At 40.4% G+C, this 22,655-nt stretch overlaps 1 protein-coding gene across 21 annotated transcripts in view; it reads left to right on the forward strand.

The window, feature by feature from the left end:
• The window catches only part of LPAR1 (lysophosphatidic acid receptor 1), a 355,096-nt gene that overhangs the window by 284,620 nt on the left and 47,821 nt on the right, over positions 1–22,655 (forward strand). For all 21 annotated transcript variants that reach the window (XM_058694577.1, XM_058694571.1, XM_058694580.1 and 18 more), the window contains one exon: positions 12,636–13,383. In XM_058694577.1, the coding sequence (XP_058550560.1) occupies positions 12,636–13,383 (748 nt within the window). The remainder of the gene's footprint in view (positions 1–12,635; positions 13,384–22,655) is intronic.

The raw sequence follows: 22,655 nt of genomic DNA on the forward strand, positions 1-22,655 counted from the left end.
ATGAAACAAATAATCACAGATAAAGCTGAAGCCCCTTGTAGTCTGCCAAAATATGACTCATTAGCCCTCTTGGCTCAGATCATAAGGTGATATTTGTCATCTCCTTGCATATGTTTGTGGGTATATATACATATGTGGGAAAATATAAACACTATATAGTATTTTTGCAAGTTTTAGGTTTACTTATTTTGAGAGAGAGAGAGAGAGTGCTTGTGTGCATGCATGCACGCACACGAGGCCAGGGGAGGGACAGAGAGAGAGGGAGAGAGAATCCCCAGCAGGCTCCACACTCAGCACCGAGCCCAGCAGGGGGCTCGATCTCACAACTGTGAGATCATGGCCGGAGCTACAATCAAGAGTCACAACTTAACCAACGGAGTCACCCGGGGGCCCCTACTTCTGCAGAGTTTTAACGTTCTTAAAAATGATGTACTGCATTGTACTGAATGAAATGCTTGAGTCCTCAGCATATAGAAAGCTCTACTTTGTTCATTCTCACTGCTTTATAGCATACCTTTCTGTTTATATTGCAATTTACCCGTTTTCCAGTTGACAAATCATTATGTTGCTTCTGACATTTCGGTCATAAGAAATACTCTCTTATAGAAGAGTAGCCATGAAAAGTCTTGGGCATGACTCCTTAGCACATGGGTGAGTTTTTCTAGGCTTAGACTTTCTCAGTCACGTGTGTGAATGTGTCCAACTTTAGTGGTTTTTGCCAAATAGTTTTTCAAAGCAGACGTGCTAAATTTTACTCCCACCAACACCAAATGACCATCCTCACCAACTCTTGATATTTTCAGACGTGTTAATTTTTGCCAAGCCAGTGGAGATAAGTTGTATCTGACTGCAGTTTAACTCTCTCTTACTCCCTGGAAGAGTAATCTTTTCGTGTGATTATTGGCCATTAAGTTTCCTCTTCTGTGAATTGCCTATGCTTATCTTTGTCTATTCTGTTACTGCATTGTTTGGCTTTTCCCTTTTGATTTGTAGGAAGTTTTTACATTTCACTGTAAGTCTGTTTTGTGTGCATTGCCAAAATTTCTCCTAGTCTCCAGCTTCTCTTTTCACTAAAGTTCTGTTGCACAGAAGTCTTAAATTTCTAATTAGTCATTTTGTCAGTGTTTTGACCTTGTTTAGAGAGTCTATTTATGGGTTACAAATAGATGCCTTATTTTCCTTTCAAAGTCTTAGAGACTTATTTTTTCACATATTATATTTTTTCACGTATTGATATTACCTGAAATTAATTTCTGTGTATATGGCATAGATAGTTTATTTTATTTTTTCATACAGATGAACGGTTATGCCATTTTCTCCATTGATGGGTAAAGCAAGTCTCTAATACCGAGTTTCTGGCGCTCTGTTCCTTTGGTCATTCATGTATTCTGGGGGCAACATCACAATGTCTTAACTACTGTCACTTTCAATAAAATGTGGTATTCTATAGGGCAAAGAACTTCCAAGTTTTCCTGGATATTCATATTCTTTTATAGCTCCATATCAACGTTTAGGAAACTTGTCAGACACCATGAAGAACCCTTTGGGATTTTTTTTTTCATTTTATCGCCCTGAATTAATATATTTATAGTGGGAATATTGGGATCTTAATATCTTTCTTTACCCATAAAATATTGTCTCTGTCTATAGGAACATAGTTGATTCATGTGGCTTGATGTTAACCCAGCAAACTTGCTAAATTCTATTCATACAGTTATCTTTGTATTTTCTGTGTAATGGATTATCTCATTTGTGAAAAACAATAAGGTTTTTCTTTTTCAATTCTTTTTGTTTTTTGTTTTTGTTTTGTTTTTCTTACAGTTTGGCTATGACCACGAGTACATGCTAAAAAGCAGTTGGTAATTTGTTTCATTTGTTTTAAAAAGGAGTACTTCCATCAACTATGACAATTGCCACAGATCTTTTGTCAAGTTAAGGAAGCTCCCTTCTACTTCTAGATTGCCAAATTATCACAAAAGGGCACTAAAACTTACCAAACACATTTATTCATGTCTATTGAGATGATCATTGGCTTTATTTTCTTACCTTGAATTTGTGTGGTGAATTATATTATTAGAAATTTAAATGCTAGATCATGTTTGCATTCTGGAATAAACCCTGTTTAGTCTTGATATATAAAGCTATATTTGTATATTTTATATTTGTATATAATTATGTTATATAATTAGATATTTTAATAGAATTACATATAAACATGTATAAATATATAATATGTAATATATAACATATTTAGGAGCTCTCATGTATGTTCCTTAAAAATATTGGCTAATAGCTTTTACTCCTTTTTAAAAATATTTATTTATTTTGAGAGAGAGAGAGAGAGAGAGAGAGAGAGCGTGAGTGGGGGAAGGGCAGAGAGAGAGGGAGAGCCCAATGTAGCGCTAGAATCCACGAACCATGACCTGAGCCGAAATCAAGAGCCAGACGCTTAATTGACCGAGCTACCCAGGTGCCCCATTAATTTCTTTTATTCTTAATCTCCTTGTTTGTTCTCATAGTTATGGTGACTTAATACAAAGGTAACCAAATAAACTTTGACAATATAAAACCAAAACAATAATATCAAGTAATTTTTGGTAGGTTTGATAAATGGAAGCACAATGCTGAGTGGCGGTAACACCATACATGGGAGCAGAGGCACTGGAGGGAAGGCTCGCATCAAGGGAAGAGGGTCACCTTTAGGCTTAATCAAGACTGCATGTTCAAATATTAAGAATAAGCATTAAAGAACGGAAATAGAAAGTATGGCTGTTGAAATCTTTGAAGTGGAAAGAGGGAAATACAGAAGCTCCGTCTGTTCAGTTCGGTCTTCTATCTGATGTTCTTGGGTCTAATCCTGCTGTGGACTTTGTCCTGGTTCTCACATGTTATTCCTCCTGTGCCCTTACTCTTCTGGATGATGAGTTTGTCTTGGGTGGGGGCTGCTCTGAGAGAGTGCGACCTGTCTGGCCACACTGAGATCCGGCCCTCCGGAGAGGTTTGCTGCTGGCTAGTGCCAGACAATGTGGAGCAGGAAGGGGGAGGGGCTATCCCAAGCTCAGGACCATGGTTTCTGGTCATTTCTCCTTCTGTGGCTTTGCAGACTTGACAGATAGTTGAATTTCAAATCGCAACTGTATGTGATTTATAGGCTTGGGGTCATGACTCCTTTTATCTGTTTCCTAGCCTGGAGCCTAAGCTAAGACAGACAGACTTCCTTGTTTTCCCCAGAGCAACTGGGTAATTTTTTTGTTTTTTTCCTGGTCTACTCTTTTACTGATGTGGAGATCTTGAAGACTTCTAGCTTAGTGATTGTTCTCAATTCTAGCTCACTGCCTCCTACAAAGCTGAGGGCTCATCTTCTTTGGCCCGGTAATATTTAATGCCCGGTCTCCATAATCTGTCAATGTATTGCCAGGGGGACCTATTGCCTTGGCTTGTGGTTCCCTTTTAACTCAATAATGCATTGAGAAGACTATTACATTTTCTCCATAACCTCTTAATGTTTTAATGATTTTTGTTTTCATTCCCTCCTCTTAGACCAACTCAAATTTTTCTCTGGAATTTCGGTAAGTAAAATGTTTCTCACTTTATCTCTGCCCATTACGAGGGGCTGTAACAGATATAAAGTATTTTCACGGAAGTACCATCTGCTTTCCCTAGTTTCTCTTTACATATGGACACATCTTATTCACATACGTTGTTACTTTATAAGAAGTAGTATCTTGTGTACCTTTTCAGGTAAACTCAAAAAATCTTGTAGTTGCCATTCTTCAGCTACTCTAAGAACTCTAGCTTTCAAACATTTTCAGCTTCTATCAGCATTGTTTTGTGGCCCATTTCCTATCTCTAGTGGCAGATCATCTCACTTTTTTGTTTCTAATTTGAGGCTCTAAAAGCGGGTGAGAACAATTTTGCTTAATAGAGACTTAATGGCAGTTAATTCTGTGCTCTTTTCTCTCTCTCTCTCTCTCTCTCTTTTCTTTTTTTCTTTCTTTTTTGGAAGGTCTGATTATTTTAGATTGAAGAACTTGAATTGCAGGGGTCTAAGAGAGCATCCACACCTTACTTTACGAATAAGAAAACCAACATTCAGAGCAGTTATGGGATTTACTGGAGACCAATTAGCTGGGGAGCATCAGAATCGGGAAGAAGTGTTCACTCCATTGTTGGACTTTAGCAGGAGTGGGAAACCAACTCGGCTTGATTTATATCTTATTAGTGGTCATTTATCCAGCATAGATTAAAATCTCTCTTTTAGCATGTCGGTTGCACACATACTCACATTCTTATCTAAATAGTTACTAAATCACATAGGTTTAACCACCAGTCAGTTAGCTTGTGCCAAGTATTCCCTTTTTCACTTGGTCAATGAATATATTGTCTTTCAGGAGATGAGAAACCACACTGGGTGGACTGTGAGAGGCTCTACAGTGGGGGCACCAGGGGTCTGGTACCCTTGTCAGGTGTAGTGTAGGCCAGTGCCCCACCCATACCTGGCCTTCCAGGAATGTCTGTGACTGTGCAAATAATAAATGAAGTGCACAGTGAAAATGAACACCGTATGCACCTCTCTTCAGTGCGGGCTCGGCAGGATTGTTATGACTTCTTTTGAGATCACATGCTAGGGTGAGGTCAACTTCTGAGATTTGGAACATCTGCTCTGCAGAGCTCCAGGAGGCTCCTCCCTCCGCCCCATCATCCTGAGATGTGATTGGTGGATGTGAAAAAGGCATGGATGTGGGCTTCTCTTTTTAGCGGTGAGGACAGTATTTTTGGAATAATCCTGTTTCATTTACATCTTTGTTCCTTGGGCAGTGCAGAATTCTGTAACTTCTCTCATTACAGAGAGATTTCTAATTATGCTGATGGGGAGTTTAGCAGAATAAAGTTTAAAAAAGTCCTGAGTTTTGCCTGATCATATTTTTGTTTCCTCTAAATTTCTTACAATAAGTAGGATAATGATTCAATGAGGTGGTTTTTTCAAAATTTTGAAAATTATTGTTACAACTGTAATGATGTGTCTTGATTCTTTCTTGTGTAGTAAGAGAAAATTAACACATTCTTCGCCCGCATTTCAAGTTCTTATCGATAAAGGGATTTTACTTCCAGAGTAGGTTATTTTTATAAGTATGCTTTCAAGAATTATTGTTATTATTATTACTATTATTTTTTAATGTTTACTTTTGAGAGAGAGAGAGAGAGACAGAGTGCGAGCAGAGGAGGGGCAGAGAGAGAGGGAGACACAGAATCCTTAGCAGGCTCCAGGCTCTGAGCTGTCAGCACAGAGCCCGACATGGGGTTCGAACCCATAAACTGTGAGATCATGACCTGAGCCGAAGTTGGATGCTTAACTGACTGAGCCACCCAGGCACCCCTAAAGAATTATTTTTGATATTTGCTCTAAGTTTTGGAGCCACATGAAGAGCACTTACTTAGACTCCAGTGTTTTGGAGGGTTTTGATACTTGCTGCCACTGTTTCTGCTCCTTTGTGTTTTTTATTTTTACTTTTCTCATGGCTTACTTTGCCTTTGTAGTTTTTAGGAAGGAAATGTAGATGTTCTTTGGGACTGCCCACATTTTTGAGACCATTGTATATTATCCTCATATGGGGAACATGAATATAGTTGGCTGTGGAATTTATGGACCTCATTTTCTCCTTGTGATGGAGATTCTGATCGCTTGTGTTCTGTCCTTTGGAATTCTATGGCAGTAGCTTGATGATACCCTGTTCTGTCTCTTTGTTTAGATGTTGATTTGTTTGCTTTTTGTTTATTTTTATTTTTTTGTACTTAAAGATTTTTATCTTTACCCTTGAGATTTCAAAATCTAACCAAGCTGTATCTACATTTTAGTTGTTTTTAATTAGCTCTGTTTTGTAATTTATATAAATGTAAACCAGTAATCTGAGGTCTTTTTTTTTTTTAACGTTTATTTATTTTTGAGACAGAGAGAGACAGAGCATGAACGGGGGAGGGGCAGAGAGAGAGGGAGACACAGAATCAGAACCAGACTCCAGGCTCTGAGCCATCAGCCCAGAGCCCGACGCGGGGCTCGAACTCATGGACCGCGAGATGGTGACCTGAGCTGAAGTCGGCCGCTTAACTGACTGAGCCACCCAGGCGCCCCTGAGGTCTTTTCTTCTTAAGCAGGAACTTAGGTTTCAAGCCATATTACTTCAGCTTTGTCCCAATCTTTCTTGGAGTCCTAGTATAACCACACGTTTCCATCTGTGTGCCCCCTTTCCTTATATTCCTGCCATCCCTCACCTTCTCTGAGCGCTGATGAATTTCTTAAGTATGTCTTCAGCCTGCCATTTCCGTTTTCTGGAATTTTTACACTCCATTTCACTGTTTGAGTTGCTGTTTTTAATTCAGAAATTGTTTTCCATCTCTTTGGTGGGCACAATAATGGTTTTTCAAAGATGTCCGATACTTAGTCTCTGGAACCTGTGAATATGCCTTACTTGGCAAGATGTGATTAAGTTAAGGATTTTAACGTGGGGAGATTTTCTTGGGTTATCTGGGTGGACTCGGTCTGGATGGACCCTTGTGGAATCACAAGGGTCTCTAAATGTGGAAATGAGGTGGGGCCGGGGGAGCTGGTGTTAGAATGAGGTAATGTGAGAAAGACTTGATGAGCTATTGCTGGCTTTGAGGATGGAAGTAGGCCATGAACCAAGGAGTGTGGACAGTCTCCACAAGTTGGAAAAGACAAGAAAAATTCACTCTAGAACCTCTGGAAAGGAACACAGCTCTGCTAACACCTTGATTTTAGCCCAGTGAAGCCCACTTTGGACTTCTGACCTCTAAGACTATAAAATAATAAATTTACATTTAAGCCACTAAACTTAATAATGGTTATTTGTTACAGTGGCAATAGGAACTATTACAATCTCTATGTAGTTTTTGCTGGTTTTTTGTTTGGTGGTTTGTTGTGTTTTTTTCATTTTGGTCTTCATGATGGCTTGTTTTATTTTCAGTGCTACTACCCTAACAAAGTTCGTTGAGAATAAAAATCAGAAATATCCTGTAACTTAATCTTTTTCTTTTTAAACACCACCCCCCACCCCCCACCCCCCCGCCGCCATAAACCTGCTTCAAGGGGAGGTGTTTTCTGTTCTTCAGAATGGTCCTCTCCTTTGTGGTTGCATTTTTGTCTTACCGTATTTGATAATTTTTTGCTGTTTGCTGTGTCATTATAGGCATGACTACCTGAATGGGTTATAGTCCAATCATAGTTAAGTTAGATTCTCCAGAGCTTAGTGTGGGTTTCACCCTAGGTCCCTTCGGTCCTGAAGAAGTAAGAAAGCCTGTGGCCATTACCCTATTGGTGGCTCTGCCAGGGTCTCCTTCACTTATTCTCCAGCCCTGCTTCTGCTTGTAGATGAAAAGAGAGGGGATTTAATTCTTCTTTCAGTTCAATCCTCTTATACATTCCTCTTTTTCTCAGGTATATTCTGCCTTTTACTACTTTAATCCCAGGCACATTTTATACTGTCTTAGTATTTAGCTGGCAACTTTTATGACATATAAAGTTGTTATCCAGAATTTTCTTAGTGTAGAATTTTAAATCTGAGGTTAACCTTATGCAAAATTTAGTTCAATCTTATTTCACAGATGATAAAATAATCATGTAAGTTATGTCGTTAAAGGTGGTGTGGCTTTAACGATTCAGTTTTTGAAGGATCCGAGATGGCAGAGGATTTGGTCACATGCCATTTGCTAATGCAGCATGTGGGATACGCTAGAGAATATCTGTCAGTTTCACTCTTCTTAACACATCGTGGCTTAAAAAGACGATTTGCGCTTTTTTATGTTTTTATCCTTAGTTTAGTTTTTCTAAGTTGGGAAAAGCGAAGAAGCTGCATGTATCACCAGTTGACTTTGTTAACAGTTGGTGTTCAGAAGTTGGAATGCTGTGAAGTACTATGTGCTTCGTATTTGGTGTAAAAATGTAGGTGTGCAGAAAAAGTAAATGGTTATAGGAGCTAAAGGAAAGAAGGCAGCCTTGCATTTATAGTTAGAATATATTTTTTGTATATTGTATATCCTTTCCAGAAAGGAAAGTTATGAAGTGTAAACATCTCTGGAATTATCTTTAATGGATTAATGCAACCTATATATTTGGCATCTAATCTAATGGTTGGATGCTATACAATAGTGAACACGAAGGTGAGAATCTCTGTTCTGATAGGGTTTATAGCCTAGTAGAAGGAAGAGTTAATTGAGCAATTATTAATATACGGTGTGGTAAGTGCTGTTATGGGATAAATATAGGGAATTGTAGTAGAAAACACCTTGCCTAGACTTGGGAATGGTTAGGGAAGTTGAGTAGAAAGAATAACCTTTCAACTGCATGAAGAATGAAAAAAAGGGAGCCAGGTAAAAATAGAGGGAAGATTGTTTGGGGCCAGTGGAAGTCAAGGTGTGGTCCCTGGACCGGCAACGTCAGTATCGCCTGGGGCCCCACTTCACATCTGCTGAATCAGAAATTTTCAGAATATGCCAGTAGTCTGTGTTTTAAAATCCCTCTAATCTGCATTGTCTCCAATCTGATGTAGAAAACCACTGCTCCAAGAAACGGAGATGAGAGAGAGCACAACACGTTACACAGAGCTGAAGCAGAGAGTTGGAAGTCATTAATAGTTTGAGTTGAGGTTGGAGGGCAGGTGAGGCCTGATAAGGTGGTTGAAGAGTTTAGATTTTTATCTTAAGTGCACTTGTAAGCCATTGAAGCACTTTCAGTAGGAAAACAGCTTGGTCAACCTTGTCTTTTAGAAAGATAGCTAGAGAGGAGATGGGCACTGGGTAGAAAGAACACTTAGTAATCCCCTGTAGTAATAATGCTGGTGGCCATGAAGATGGAATAAAGTATGCACGTTGAGTAGATGCTTAGGAAGGAGAATATACAAGGTTTGGTTATTAAGTGATGAGAATAAGGGGAGAAGGAATTCCCAGGGTTAGCCCTCAGGCCACTGGGGAGATAGTGGTTCTCCAGGCTCTGGAATAGAGAAGATGGCAGTAGCAAGTTGGGGATCATGAAGGAAATTATGACTTTGTGTTTTATTTTGAGCACAGACACTGAGTACTGAGTGCCCTATGGGGTAGTTAGTCAGAGATACCAGTAGGCAATTTGATATTTGGCTAGAGCTTAGGAAAAAAGTATATGTTAAATTTGGGAGTATCGCTGGTATATAAGATAATTGAAATCTTGGGGGACATATTAGAAAACTCAGTGAAAATGTGTTGACTGAGTATATAACCAGTGTAGAAAGATCAGTGTTGTGCAGAATGTGGGGAACCCTCAGAAATAACTAAGAAGGACCAGCAATAGAGAAGGATCAAAATCCAGGAGAGTATGATATCATGAAAGCCAAAGAAAGAATTATCTGAAAAGGGCTTTTCAGCCATGTGTCTAATGCTCTGAAGACAAGACTGGTGTTACTTGGGGAAGTTATATGGAACTAAAGAATTTAATGGAGTGGATTTGATGGAGGGGTTGGGGTAGAAACCCTACTATAGTTAATTGAGATGTTAGTGAGAAATGAAGTAGTTGGCTATGAAGGAGAAAAAGGACCAAAGCTGCAAGGTCAAATGGGGTCATGACAGACCTGTCTCTTTCTCTCTTTCTCTCTTTCTCTCTTTCTCTCTTTCTCTCTTTCTCTCTTTCTCTCTTTCTCTCCTCTCCTCTCCTCTCCTCTCCTCTCCTCTCCTCTCCTCTCCTCTCCTCTCCTCTCCTCTCCTCTCCTCTCCTCTATTTTCCCCTCCCGTCCCCTCCCCTCCCTTCCCTTCCCTGTCCTTCCCTTCCCTTCCCTTCCCTTCCCTCCCCTTCCCTCCCCTCCCCTCCCCTCCCCTCCCCTCCCCTCCCCTCCCCTCCCCTCCCCTCCCCTCCCCTCCTCTCCTTTCCTTTCCTGGCAGAAACTAAACTTACTTGAATGTAGATAGGAAAGATTAAGGGGAGAGGGAGAGAAGGAGGAGTGAGGGGGAGATACAAGGAGGAGAAAGGAAACAATTTATAGAACAAAGTTCTTGAAATAGTAGGAACACATAACACTTGGATGATAAAAGGTATACTCCTTCCATTGTAACAGAAGGAGAAAGGATGGATTCTTGACTAGGTCTTTTTTTGGTGGGAGAAGGGTGAAGGAGTCCCAGTCTGATGATTTCTGTTTTCCTCCTGTGGCAATTGCTGTGAAAAGAGGGAAGATGGGACTCAAAAGAGAACAGTAGGTGAGCTTAAGTTAGTCACTATGGAGAAAGTAGAGAATAACAGGGAGAAAAACAGACTTCTTGTGCTACTGAAGTCTCAGATGAGGTTAGACTTATGAATTTATGTCAGAACCAATCTGCCAGATGTGTTGATTTTCTCTAACATTGCTCAGAAGCTTTGCTGTCAGTGTGGAAGTGGCAACCAACTGCACTCATCCAAGACTGGGGTTGCTCCAAGAAATTGTTGTGGAAGTACATCCAGGCAAGTAGATTAAAAGAGAAAGGTCTCTTCTTCCTTATCTGAAGTTACACAATTCAAGAAGGGCCGAAAACTGAAGATTTTTTCAAAAGTCACCTAGTGGCAAAGCCTGCTCAGAATGAATTTATGTGAGGCTATTTATAACCTTTATTTATCAAATTTGTATATATTCATGCATTTTACTTTAGAAAATAATGTGTGTGATTATGGAATGATGCTCTAAATTTTGTGTGGATGTTACATCATCTAAGGGTGATCTACTGTGTACCTGTTCTTAAAACCAGACAAATTTTGAATTCTGAAGGCTATCTGACCTCAGAATCTTCAAGAAGGGAATGTGTTCCTGTGTTAGCAATAAAGAGGCTGAAACATACTATGAAATCTAAGCCATATAAAGAAAAAAGGGGAGATGGGGAGGGTAATCCATTAGGGAAAGGTAGGATGCTTAAGGAAATAGATGACTTTGAAGAACTGATGTATTTGGGATCAAATGAGAAAATTGGAAGAATGGGAAGTGTGGTCAGTAATCAAATGTATAATTTATTTCCAAAGGGAGACAGTTCTGAGTGGTCACAAAGTGCAGGGTGTAACCATGGGAATGGGCAGCTGAGTTGTAATGGAATAGAAGGTCATTAGAGATGAGGTCAAGAAACTGAGAGGCAAGAAAATTAGATGAAATAGCCAGAGTACTGGCAAGATTTGGGGTCGAATGGGACACTGCAAGCCAGGTTCTCAGATCTCCAGTGAACGAAACTTTTGGAAGGTACATCAGATACCAAAATGTGTAAGACAAGGTCTTCTTTCCTTTCTTGGATGACAATCTCCTTGAGAAACAGGTGATAAATAACAATACACATGGTAAGTGTAATGACAGAAACATGATCTAAGAGCTATTAAAGTCTAAATAAGAGGCTTTAAATGTCTGGACAAGTCAGAAGACTAACCATTTAATAAGCATTTCACACTGTTCCAGAATGTTCAGCGTTCGGTAAACATTTATGCGCAACCTGTAGATATTCAGTGGAACATTTGGTCAAAGATGGTGGTTGAAACTGTCGTATTTGCTAAGTCATTTATTAAACGTACAAGATAAAAAAAAAGGATGTGAGCTGTCTTAAATAATTTCTGATTCTAGGAGTCTCGGAAAAACTGAAGGCTTCAGGCAAAGTGATTTATTCTTTTTGGTGTGTAGTTTTCTCATGTCTCCTTTAGGCTACTTTATCTAATTTTGTTTCAGTAGTTTTATTGACTACCTATATTCTGTTATAAACTTGTTCAGTCCTTTTTTTGGATTCAAGTGAGTATAATTAATAAATGAATATATTCTAATTGATGTTGCAAAATAAGAAAAGACCCAATAAAACATGATCACTTCACATTTTAGAAAAACCTGAAGCACGCTTCACTTTTTGTAGAGCAGTGTCAAAATGTCAACTGCTCTTTGGAGGTTACATCAGGTAACATGTTTCTTATGTGCTCCAAAAAGAAAAACGTCCTCCAACGTCATAGATTGGTTGACAAATGCTATTCTGGGGATAGGGAGTCATGGGGGTAGACAGTGCTGACCACAGGAATGTCGAACAGCAAATGCTGGCTTTGGGCTAAGAAGCTTTGATGCAGAGTGACCTCTTTGAAATGTTGGTGCTGATGGTCTTTGTGGGGACTTGCATTACAAAATGTTTGTTACAGATGGAACATACAATGTGAGAACAGAAATGAAGAATAGTAGGGCAATAATACCCTATCTGTAAACCAACTATGTTTATAGATTCCCTAAATAACAGGTCAAAATAGGTTTCACTATGGTAAATATTCCAATTGCAATTCTCTGCAAAGTTTTCATCTGTCTCATGTATTTTAAGCAAGATTTCTGGGCCATGCGGCTTTTCTAGTAGACTTCAATGACATACAGCCACCAAGCACAGACCTTGTCATTTTTTTAACTCCAACTGTCTTTAATCTTGAGGGCAGTAATACAGTGAAAAGCCTTGGGGTTTCAACATAATAATAGAATGTTATGCAGGGTCAGATTTTCAAATTCTTTGCTTTTTTTTTTTTTTTTTTTTTTTTTTTTTTGCCACATTTACCATACTATACGTCTTTAAATTTGGATCTGTGGTTTCTTCTTTCTTTCTTTTTCATCTTTTTTCCCCTTCTCTTTTAGTTCACAGCCATGAATGAACCACAGTGCTTCTACAATGAGTCCATTGCCTTCTTTTATAACCGGAGTGGAAAGTATCTTGCCACAGAATGGAACACAGTCAGCAAGCTGGTGATGGGACTTGGAATCACCGTTTGTATCTTCATAATGTTGGCCAACCTACTGGTCATGGTAGCAATCTATGTCAACCGCCGCTTCCATTTTCCTATTTATTACTTAATGGCTAATCTGGCTGCTGCAGACTTCTTTGCTGGGTTGGCTTACTTCTACCTAATGTTCAACACGGGACCCAATACTCGGAGACTGACTGTCAGCACGTGGCTTCTCCGCCAGGGCCTGATTGACACCAGCCTGACAGCGTCCGTGGCCAACTTACTGGCTATCGCAATTGAGAGGCACATTACGGTTTTCCGCATGCAGCTCCACACACGGATGAGCAACCGGCGGGTAGTGGTGGTGATTGTGGTCATCTGGACTATGGCCATCGTTATGGGCGCTATACCCAGTGTGGGCTGGAACTGCATCTGTGATATTGAAAATTGTTCCAACATGGCGCCCCTCTACAGTGACTCTTACTTAGTCTTCTGGGCCATTTTCAACTTGGTGACCTTTGTCGTAATGGTGGTTCTCTATGCTCATATCTTTGGTTATGTTCGCCAGAGGACTATGAGAATGTCTCGGCATAGTTCTGGACCCCGGCGGAATCGGGATACCATGATGAGTCTTCTGAAGACTGTCGTCATTGTGCTTGGTAAGTTTTGTCTCGACTGTTAAACTTACTGTGTGGATTTTCAGTGTCTTAACATACACCATATTAATTTAGGATAATGGTAGACAACAAATGAGCATCACCAGGTGTGTGTGTGTATTCAGGAATTACAAGGGGATGAGGCCCTTTATAGCAAATGTCTGTGGTGAAGTCAGCACACAAGTCTTTTTATAATTACAGAATTGGTGTTAGGGAAATGTCTCAGTGGTGTGCTAAATGATGATGATGTGAAAGGGGCCATGAGTGAGTTTCGCTATCAAATATTGAAAATACCAGCTTTCAAAAGGTTTCCATACAGCCCAAATTATGTTACTTTTGCCTTGTGGTCTTTTAATTATAGGTTTTCAGATAGAAAGTGCTTTTATGTAATATGCATATGCTTTCATGTGTAGTCATTTTTATGAGGCCATTTCTAAATAAGTTATCTTTCACATTCTGTAGTTGTTGCTACATACATGGAGGTAAACGTATCAAGGTTTTATATAGGTTTGCTGCACAAAATGGATTGGAATTAATAGCATTCTATGACCATCTTTGTAAAAACTTATGTTTTATTCATTGATTTTGTTTTTAGTGGTGGAAATTAATTCATATTTCAAGGTGAAGAGCAAGATTTTATTCTTTTATATACACTCAGATAACTTTTGCCTTTATTGTTTTTCTTAGATTTAAACTCATGGTAATGATCAGAGGAGTGTGTTTATTCATTTCTGTACTCAGAAAATAGTTCTGAGCACCTAATAAGTTCCAGGCTATGTGCTGACCCTTGGCACTGTACCCAAGAAGTGGACAGGCATAGGAAATTTCTTCTTCTTCTTTTTTTTTAATGTTTATTTATTTATTTTTGAGAGAGAGAGAGAGAGAGAGAGAGAGAGAGAGAGTGCATGTGCACAAGCATGCACAAGCGGGGGAGGGGCAGAGTGAGAAGGAGACACAGAATCCAAAGAAGGCTCCAGGCTCTGAGCTGTCAGTGCAGAGCCTGATGTGGGGCTTGAATCCATGAACTGTGAGATCATGACCTGAGCCAACGTGAGACACTTAACTAAGCCACCCGGGTGCCCCCAGAACATTTCTTTTTTTTTTTTTTTTTTTAATGTTTATTTATTTTTGAGAGAGAGACAGAGAAAGACAGAGCGTGAGCACAAGAGTGGCAGAGAAAGAGGGAGACACAGAATCCAAAGCAGGCTCCAGGCTCTGAGCTGTCAGCACAGAGCCTGAGGTGGGGCTTGAACCCACAAACCATGAGATCATGACCTGAGCTGAAGTCAGACCCTTAACTGACTGAGCCCCCGAGGCAGGCGCCCCTCAGAACATTTCTTTTTAAGCTTAGAGTACCTGTTTTAAAAGTTCACCCAGTGAGAATTTGTTTAAATAATTACCCTATTGAATTACATTTTCTCCATAGACTACATTCAAGCGAATGTGTGATCACAATTTGAAAACCTTTTTAAAAATCTTCAGCATTTCACCTTTTCCCACGGAAATTCAGTGGAAAGTTCCTCTAATGCTCTTGCTTCAATTTGTAAAGCAGATTGAATGAATGTAACTTGGGATTGTGTGGCTTCTCTGAAACTCTGGGAGTTCTATTAATTTTAGTCACTGGAAAGAGGGCCCTAATTATGGCTAAATAAACTAGCATTCTGGTCGATGAACTAGTTCCATCTATTTTGGTGAAAGTGAACGCACCAAGGAGATCATATCTGAGTATCCTGCTTGTGACCCTTTGGTAGACCGGTAAGAACAGAAACAAAACCTTGACATTGCTGACACAATGCCCTGCAGACATGCCCTGTTTTAGTTTACCGTGGATGTTATTTTTGTGTGAAATTAAATAACATGAGATATTTTACTTCTGTCTTGATCAAATATTTATTTACTGATGTTCTGCATGTTGGCTGAAACTTCTCATGTGGGTGTACTTTTTCTATTATTATCTCAAGTGCTGCTTATAGGTCATAGAACCGCCGGTAACAAATGACCGCTGAACTTGGACTATGAACCTGCCAAGTTGTGTTTTAATTTTGCCCTTTGTATAATGCCTTGCCCATTCTGGTATGTAGTAAGCTTTAATGATTCATATAGAATTAACTTTTATGCCTCATTGGATTATTTTACAGGTTAAACGAGAGGTTTTTTTTTTTGAGAGTTTATGGGGCAACAATTTCAGTGTAGATCTGCCCTAAGTGCCCCTTCTGCCCCACCATGCCAACCCCAAACATGAAAATAACAGAAATAATGTTGCCCTCTGAGGTTTAAACTAGTAGCTTCTACAAAGCTTGAATGTGTAACTACCTCTGAAATAAATAGCATTATTTCTATAGGTGCATGATGGAAGAAATTTTAGAACATGGAAAACTCCAGGATGATAGCTGAAGAAATTTGGTGAAGCAAGACGTGTATGTGACTGTAATACAGGAAGGAGAAATTAAATAAATGGACTGTAGCCCTTTTGAGAAAAGCAGCGAGAATGAGAGAATGGGTGAGCTGTAGGGGATGGGTGGTTGCAAAGCTTAGAATAGAGAATTCACAGTCCTAAACAGTCAGATGTTTGCCAGGTGACGCCTGATACCATTCATACAATGTATTCCTCTGCTTGAATCCTGTGTAGTCATAACTATTTACATGGAAGGCATGGCTTGGTCTTCTAGACAGATCTAGTCTATTGGAAACTCTTCTCTTCGTGAATTAGCTTATCGACAGTCAGGCTTTGTGGGTGCACATTCGGTTTTTAACATCTGCCCTTTCTGCCAGATTGCCAGCTTTGTGATGGGGTTGTAATGATGTGTTGTCCGTTTCCTCCACATTACCTGTCCTAGTATCTGGCACAAAGGAGGTGCTTATTAAGGTGCGGATGAATGAATGAATGAATGTGGTACCAAACCAAGTTGTCGAACCTTCAGAACTGAGGACCAGAGAAGGTCAAGGGGGCTTCACTAAGTTAATGCCACTGTATTCAGCTGTGTGGCAGAAGCCAGACCTAGCTACAATCCTGTCCCGTGCCTTCAAATCAAATACCGCAGCCTGGGAAGTGACTGGCCACAGTGGATGCTTAATAAAAAATGTGTTTATTTTACTTGCATTTACTGTGGGGATGATTAAGGTTTAATGACCTGTGTTAAAAACCTTCAGTTTCCATTTCACCATGTCAGAATGACCTCTGGGTTTCAGACCCATTCAGTTTCCATGATCAACAGAAGGATGTGTTGGTCAGTAAGTCAGACTCTTAGGAGTCAACATAAAATAAAGATCTCTTTGAGATTTATCATAGCAATACCAGTAGCAATTTTTAAGCACCAGATTGCATATAAACGATTTTTTAAATTTTTTTTAACTTTTATTTATTTTATTGAGACAGAGAGAGACAGAGCATGAACGGGGGAGGGTCAGAGAGAGAGGGAGACACAGAATCCAAAACAGGCTCCGGGCTCTGAGCTGTCGGCATAGAGCCCGATGCGGGGCTCAAACTCACAAACCGTGAGATCATGACCTGAGCCGAAGTCGGACGCTCAACCGACTGAGCCACCCAGGCGCCCCCATATAAACTATTTTGAATGAGTACTGGATCTTAACATTTTTATTTGTCAAATACTTATATACCATTAATCATGTACCCAGCACTAGTCTACCTTAGAAATTAGTATTTGTAAAAAAAAAAACAAAAAACCAGAAACAAAAAAAAAAACCAAAAAAACCCTGCTGACTCTAAGTACAAGTAAGTATATGTTATAGTCCAGAGGTAAAAACTGAGGTACAGAGAAGTTAGGTAATTTGCCCAAGGTCACACAGCTAGTTAAGGACAGGAGCTGGAATACATTTCAGACACTCTGGTTCCAGAGCCTGTGTGTGTGTGTGTGTGTGTGTGTGTGTGTGTGTGTGTGTGTTTACCTCCATACCATCCTGCCTCTCTATAATAAAAACAACTACCAGCACATGCTGTATTTTGTTATAAAGTTCCAACAGCACTGTGCTATTTAATTGAAACATTGTGATCCTGTTTGTTGCCATTGATACTTCCTAGCTATTTGTGTCTTCTTTCCTGGGGAGAAGAAAGCTTTAAGGGAACATTCCTTTCCTCCTTTTGCTTCCTCTAATGATGCTCATGGCTGTCATTTCATTAGATCCTTTCCACTGCTTGGCGTTGGAGTATCGGTAACTGACTGCTTCTGATTGAGGAAGTGTTTTGCTCAGGGTGTCATTAACTTAAGGGTTCACAGTCCCAGTAAGAAGTCATGTAATCCTTCCCCAGCCTTGAATTCTCCCTACTTGACATTTTACCAAGAATTCCTTTTCAGTGTGTTCCACAGTTGAATCAGACTGGCAGTCAAGAAGTTCTACCTTATTTGACCACAGTCTATCTTGAGTTATAAGTCCTTGCCTTTCTTGCTGTATTCCTTGTGTGGACACTTGTGTGGGGGATAAGAAGAAAAGCGAAGAACCAGGATTTGGAAGGAGAATAGTGGTTGTTGTGTGGAGGTTTTTGCATCTTAGTCCTGGGACAGGGTAAGGGACCAAATAGAAATATATATAAATCCAGGTGGGGCTTGTCTCTTTGGGGAAGAAGAAGGAGCCCAGGTTTTCCTAGTTGGATCAATTCTGGCTGGAAATGATCACCACTGAAGCCAAATTACTACTCACTACCTGTGTCCACCGTGCCAGGGTCAGTGCTTGCACTGCTCTCCATCCACCTTTTAGAAAGTTGTATTTCCCCCGTTTTATACCGAGGGAACTGAGTTAGGATGGGGCAAATAACTTGCTCAAGGTCATTCATTTTATAAGTGGCAGAAGTGGAACTGAGCTGTAAGGTTGTTGTAGACCATGACCCATGACCCACAGGACACGGGCCCTCCACATATCGCATAAGAAGCTGTTCCTGGTCAGGGGCGCCTGGGTGGCGCAGTCGGTTAAGCGTCCGACTTCAGCCAGGTCACGATCTCGCGGTCCGTGAGTTCGAGCCCCGCGTCAGGCTCTGGGCTGATGGCTCGGAGCCTGGAGCCTGTTTCCGATTCTGTGTCTCCCTCTCTCTCTGCCCCTCCCCCGTTCATGCTCTGTCTCTCTCTGTCCCAAAAATAAAAATAAAAAAAAAAAAAAATGTTGAAAAAAAAAAAAAAAAGAAGCTGTTCCTGGTGGTAATAATGGTGGTGGGAAGATGAGTTTAAGCCCATTGTTTTTTGCCCGCTCCGATGGAAGACAATGTAGCCAATATCCTGTTAGCAAATCTTTATGTACTTCTCAATTTAATGCAACAGACATGTTGAGTGCTAATAATGTGGTAAGGGATAAACAGACAAATATGGTAAGCACTGTCTTTACAGAGCTTCGGGTGGAGCAGAGGACATAAAAAGCCGTGAAACATTGGGGTCCATGTGCTAGGAGAGGTCTGGGCAGAGTATCCCAGGTGACCTCCTGGAGGAGGCAATACTGAGCTGAGGTGTTGATGCATGTGGGGGAGCCTGCCATTCTGTAGGATGGGGGTGGAGGGGAAGCTGAGCAGTAGCGGGAGCAAAGCTCCTCACCTTGAACCGAAGTAGTCAGGTGTGATTAGCATACGGTGGGTGTGCTAGATGGAGTTTGGCCTGCAGAGTCAAAGCCTTCATAACATACTAAGGCATCGAGGCTTCTGCCTGTAGGTGATCCGAGTTGGCGAGATTCACCAAGATTAAGAAGGCCAGTTCCTTACAGGGGTAACCATATAATTTATTGTCCAAACTGACATGCTTTTGGTAGTGAAAACAGGCACTAACTAGTTGGGACACAGGGACAAGAGGCCTAAACCAAGTCTGGTCAATGCCAGATGTGTGTCAGTCTGCTTCATAGTTCTACTTTTTATGTGTTTATATTCTTTCTACATTTTCCTTTGGCTTTTTAAAATGCAGATTTCAATGCTGGATTTAATTCACTGCATAGATGGTAAAGAAGAACTTCTGTTTTTTGTTGTTTTTTTTTAAAGCAAGAATCTGTCCGGATTAGAATTTTAGAGCTGAAAGAGTCCTTGTAAATTACAAATAGTCAAAAAACAGAACAAAACAAGCCTACACTATCCAACTCCCTAATCTTACAAAAAACGAGACTGAGGCTCCCAAGTTAATTGAGAAATTTAGATCTGAGTTATCTGGTGGCCCAAACCAAGATCAAGGTTTGCCGACTTCCAGAAAGGTTCTATGCTTATTGCATACGCCTCCGTCTTGTTCAGTTGTCTTTATATTTTCTGTCATTTCCTTTCTTGTGAGCATCAGCATGTATTTATGTGGCTAGTGTTAGCATTGTGGCCATAAAGATACCTAGCACTCACAGAAAGGGTCCCCTTGAATCTGGCCTCATTATAACCACCTGGTAATCTCTCTAATGAAACTTTTGACAAAGTCACTGAAAACTGAATTACTTGCACAATATGTAGTCTTTACACATATTAGCATCCTGTCAGCTTTCTTAATAATAGCAATTATATTGATTTTTCATTTATCTTGGTTTTTGTCAAGTTTTGTTTTTAACCTGTAGTGTGTGTGTGTGTGTGTGTGTTCCCACTTAATATTCATTGAGGTGGATGTCTCTGGGATCTACTCCTGACTCTGCCATTAAACCATCTAGGTAATTCTGGGCAAGTTACTTTCTCTGTGTATTAATTTCTCTGTACCTTCATCTATAGGATTAAGTTGGCCAATTTGATTTCCAAGATTATTTACAGTTTTATATATTGGCCTATAAATAAAACGATAAGGACATAATTACTGTGGATCAAGCATGTAGCATTTTCTAGTAGAAAACACAGAAATAGAATTTAAATAATAGCAAGGGATTATGATTTTTCTTCATATCAGCCTCTTTAATAGTTAGCTTCGAGACGTATATTCCCCATTTAAAGGAGTGGCACACCGGGCGCCTGGGTGGCGCAGTCGGTTAAGCGTCCGACTTCAGCCAGGTCACGATCTCGCGGTCCGTGAGTTCGAGCCCCGCGTCAGGCTCTGGGCTGATGGCTCGGAGCCTGCAGCCTGTTTCCGATTCTGTGTCTCCCTCTCTCTCTGCCCCTCCCCCGTTCATGCTCTGTCTCTCACTGTCCCAAAAATAAATAAAAATGTTGAAAAAAAAAAATAAATAAAGGAGTGGCACATTTATGGAAAATAATCTCAAATGGATTGATTTTGCTTTACTCTCCCATAGAGCACTCTGTGACAGGAAGAGAAGGCTTCCCAGCTGATCCCGTTGCTGGAGGAAAGGAGTGGATACAAGAGACTCTTATTCCCTGGCCGCTGGTGACCAGCTGCACATCCTGTTGCTCTGTAGGGGAACCAGAGCTGCCCCAAGTCTCCTCAGATCCCTGTGGCATCCCTGTTAAGACCTCTTTGAGGAAGAACCTAAGAGAATATTCATGAGAGCCCTGATTGTCTGGCCAGCCGTGAGGCTGGCTTGGCATCGTGGGTGTGGTCAGGAGGGACACCCTACAGAAGCCCCACAGTGCTGCCCAGACCCCAAATCCTGGGCCCTGGTCAGAAGCGAAAACAACTTTCAAATACCAGTTCTTTATACCCTTTTGTTGCCCAACTCCATTCAAATATTTTTACTCCGAAGAAACCTTTAAACAGAAACAAAAAACAAAAATACCACATGAACCTAACAGAGTTCCTTTTGAGGTGCGGACAGAGTGGCCAGAACATGAAGCTCTTTCTTATTTTAGGTCTGATTCAGACTTTGTATACCTGAGGCTCCTGTAAGTCCCCAGATGAATGCTGCACAGACATTTGTCCCTTTCATTAAGGATCTTAGAAGATGCAAGGATTCCTTGAACTGTGTGTGGTGACCATGGGGAATTGCTGTTACTTAGGGTTTGACAGTTTAGATCTGGAAGAAGATAGGCCAGAGTTTAGAATTCACGTTCTGACTCCTCTTTTAACAGTTTCATAACAATGAGTCAATGATTTCACCTCTCAGTTTCAGAATTAATAAAAGGATCGTAGGGCCTTTATCAAGTGATGGTGAGCACTGGATGAGCTGACTCATGTGAAGCTCACGTCGTGGCCCAGGGTCTGGCTCATGTAAAACGCTGACTAGGTGGTAGCTAATATCATCATTACTATTAGGTCTTGTCTGCACATGTACCCTCCCCTTTTGTCTCTTTCTTTCTGTCATACCCACCCTACCAGCGTAGATACAATAGTAAAATTTGGTGGTTGAGCTAGTGTTTCCTGTTCATGACATGGTGTAAAAGTCGTACTGTGTTTTAGCAGCTGCCGGCTCCAATAATAGGCTGTACCTTTTATTCGCAGTGGCCTTTGCTTTTCCAAAGATACATCTGTGTTGTAGAATTGCCTCCATCTTCCTTCTTGAGCCTCAGGCCTGTGTATTGAAAGTCCTGTTAGCATCATTAGTAATGGCAAGTTTGACCTGATAACTCTCTGAAGATGATTAAACGGCATTAACCATTAAAATGAATTTTTAAATGGAACAGGCCACTTTGTCAGTATCTATTAGAAAGGGTCATCAGTTCCTTCAGATGGACCTTCTGTGCTTAGGGTACAGCTGGTAGCCCAGCCACCATTTAGGGCACCATTCTGTTTGCTTTTGGTCTGCAATGAAGGACCAAGTCTGGCATAAATGGAAGAATGGCCAGGGGATGGGGTCATGACATCTTATTGCTGTTCCCCAGTCATCTCCAGCTTTAGAGAGTGACCAGCTATGATTCCTTTAGTGGGGGCCACCATCACTGTTTGCCTGGAAAGAAAAGGATAAAGGGTATTTGGCTACTTTCCTAATCTCTTAACATCTACTTCACCAATCTCCTTGGAATATCATTATGGACATTCCATGATGGCAGGACTATATCTTATTTGCCAGCACCTAGAACAGGGCCTAGAATTTAGCAAACTCTAGATATTTGTTGAATGAGTAAGTGAAATGTACCTTTTATTCCAGATAGAATTTTACCAGCTTCCCTGATAATAATAGAAATATACCTGTATACCTTAAAATCCAGTGTAATTTAATACTGAGTCTCATTCAAAGTAGCATTTATTATAAGGTAATTATAATAAGGCAGTTCCACATCCTGCCTGTCAGGGACGTTTTTTTAGGCCAAGTTTCAGCGTGAGCTTATTAATAATAGTTTATTTTGTCAGCAAACATGTATTGAGTGTCCTCTGTTAAGGAGTAGGGATGCAAAGATCAGTGAAGATATGGACCCTATTCTCGAGGAGTTCTCATTTTAGTAGATCATGATAGATCATTTAAATAAATACAATAAAGTATTATAAATAAAATAAGTA

Source organism: Neofelis nebulosa, chromosome 12 (genome assembly GCF_028018385.1).
Source record: "Neofelis nebulosa isolate mNeoNeb1 chromosome 12, mNeoNeb1.pri, whole genome shotgun sequence".
Taxonomy (NCBI): Eukaryota; Metazoa; Chordata; class Mammalia; order Carnivora; family Felidae; genus Neofelis; species Neofelis nebulosa.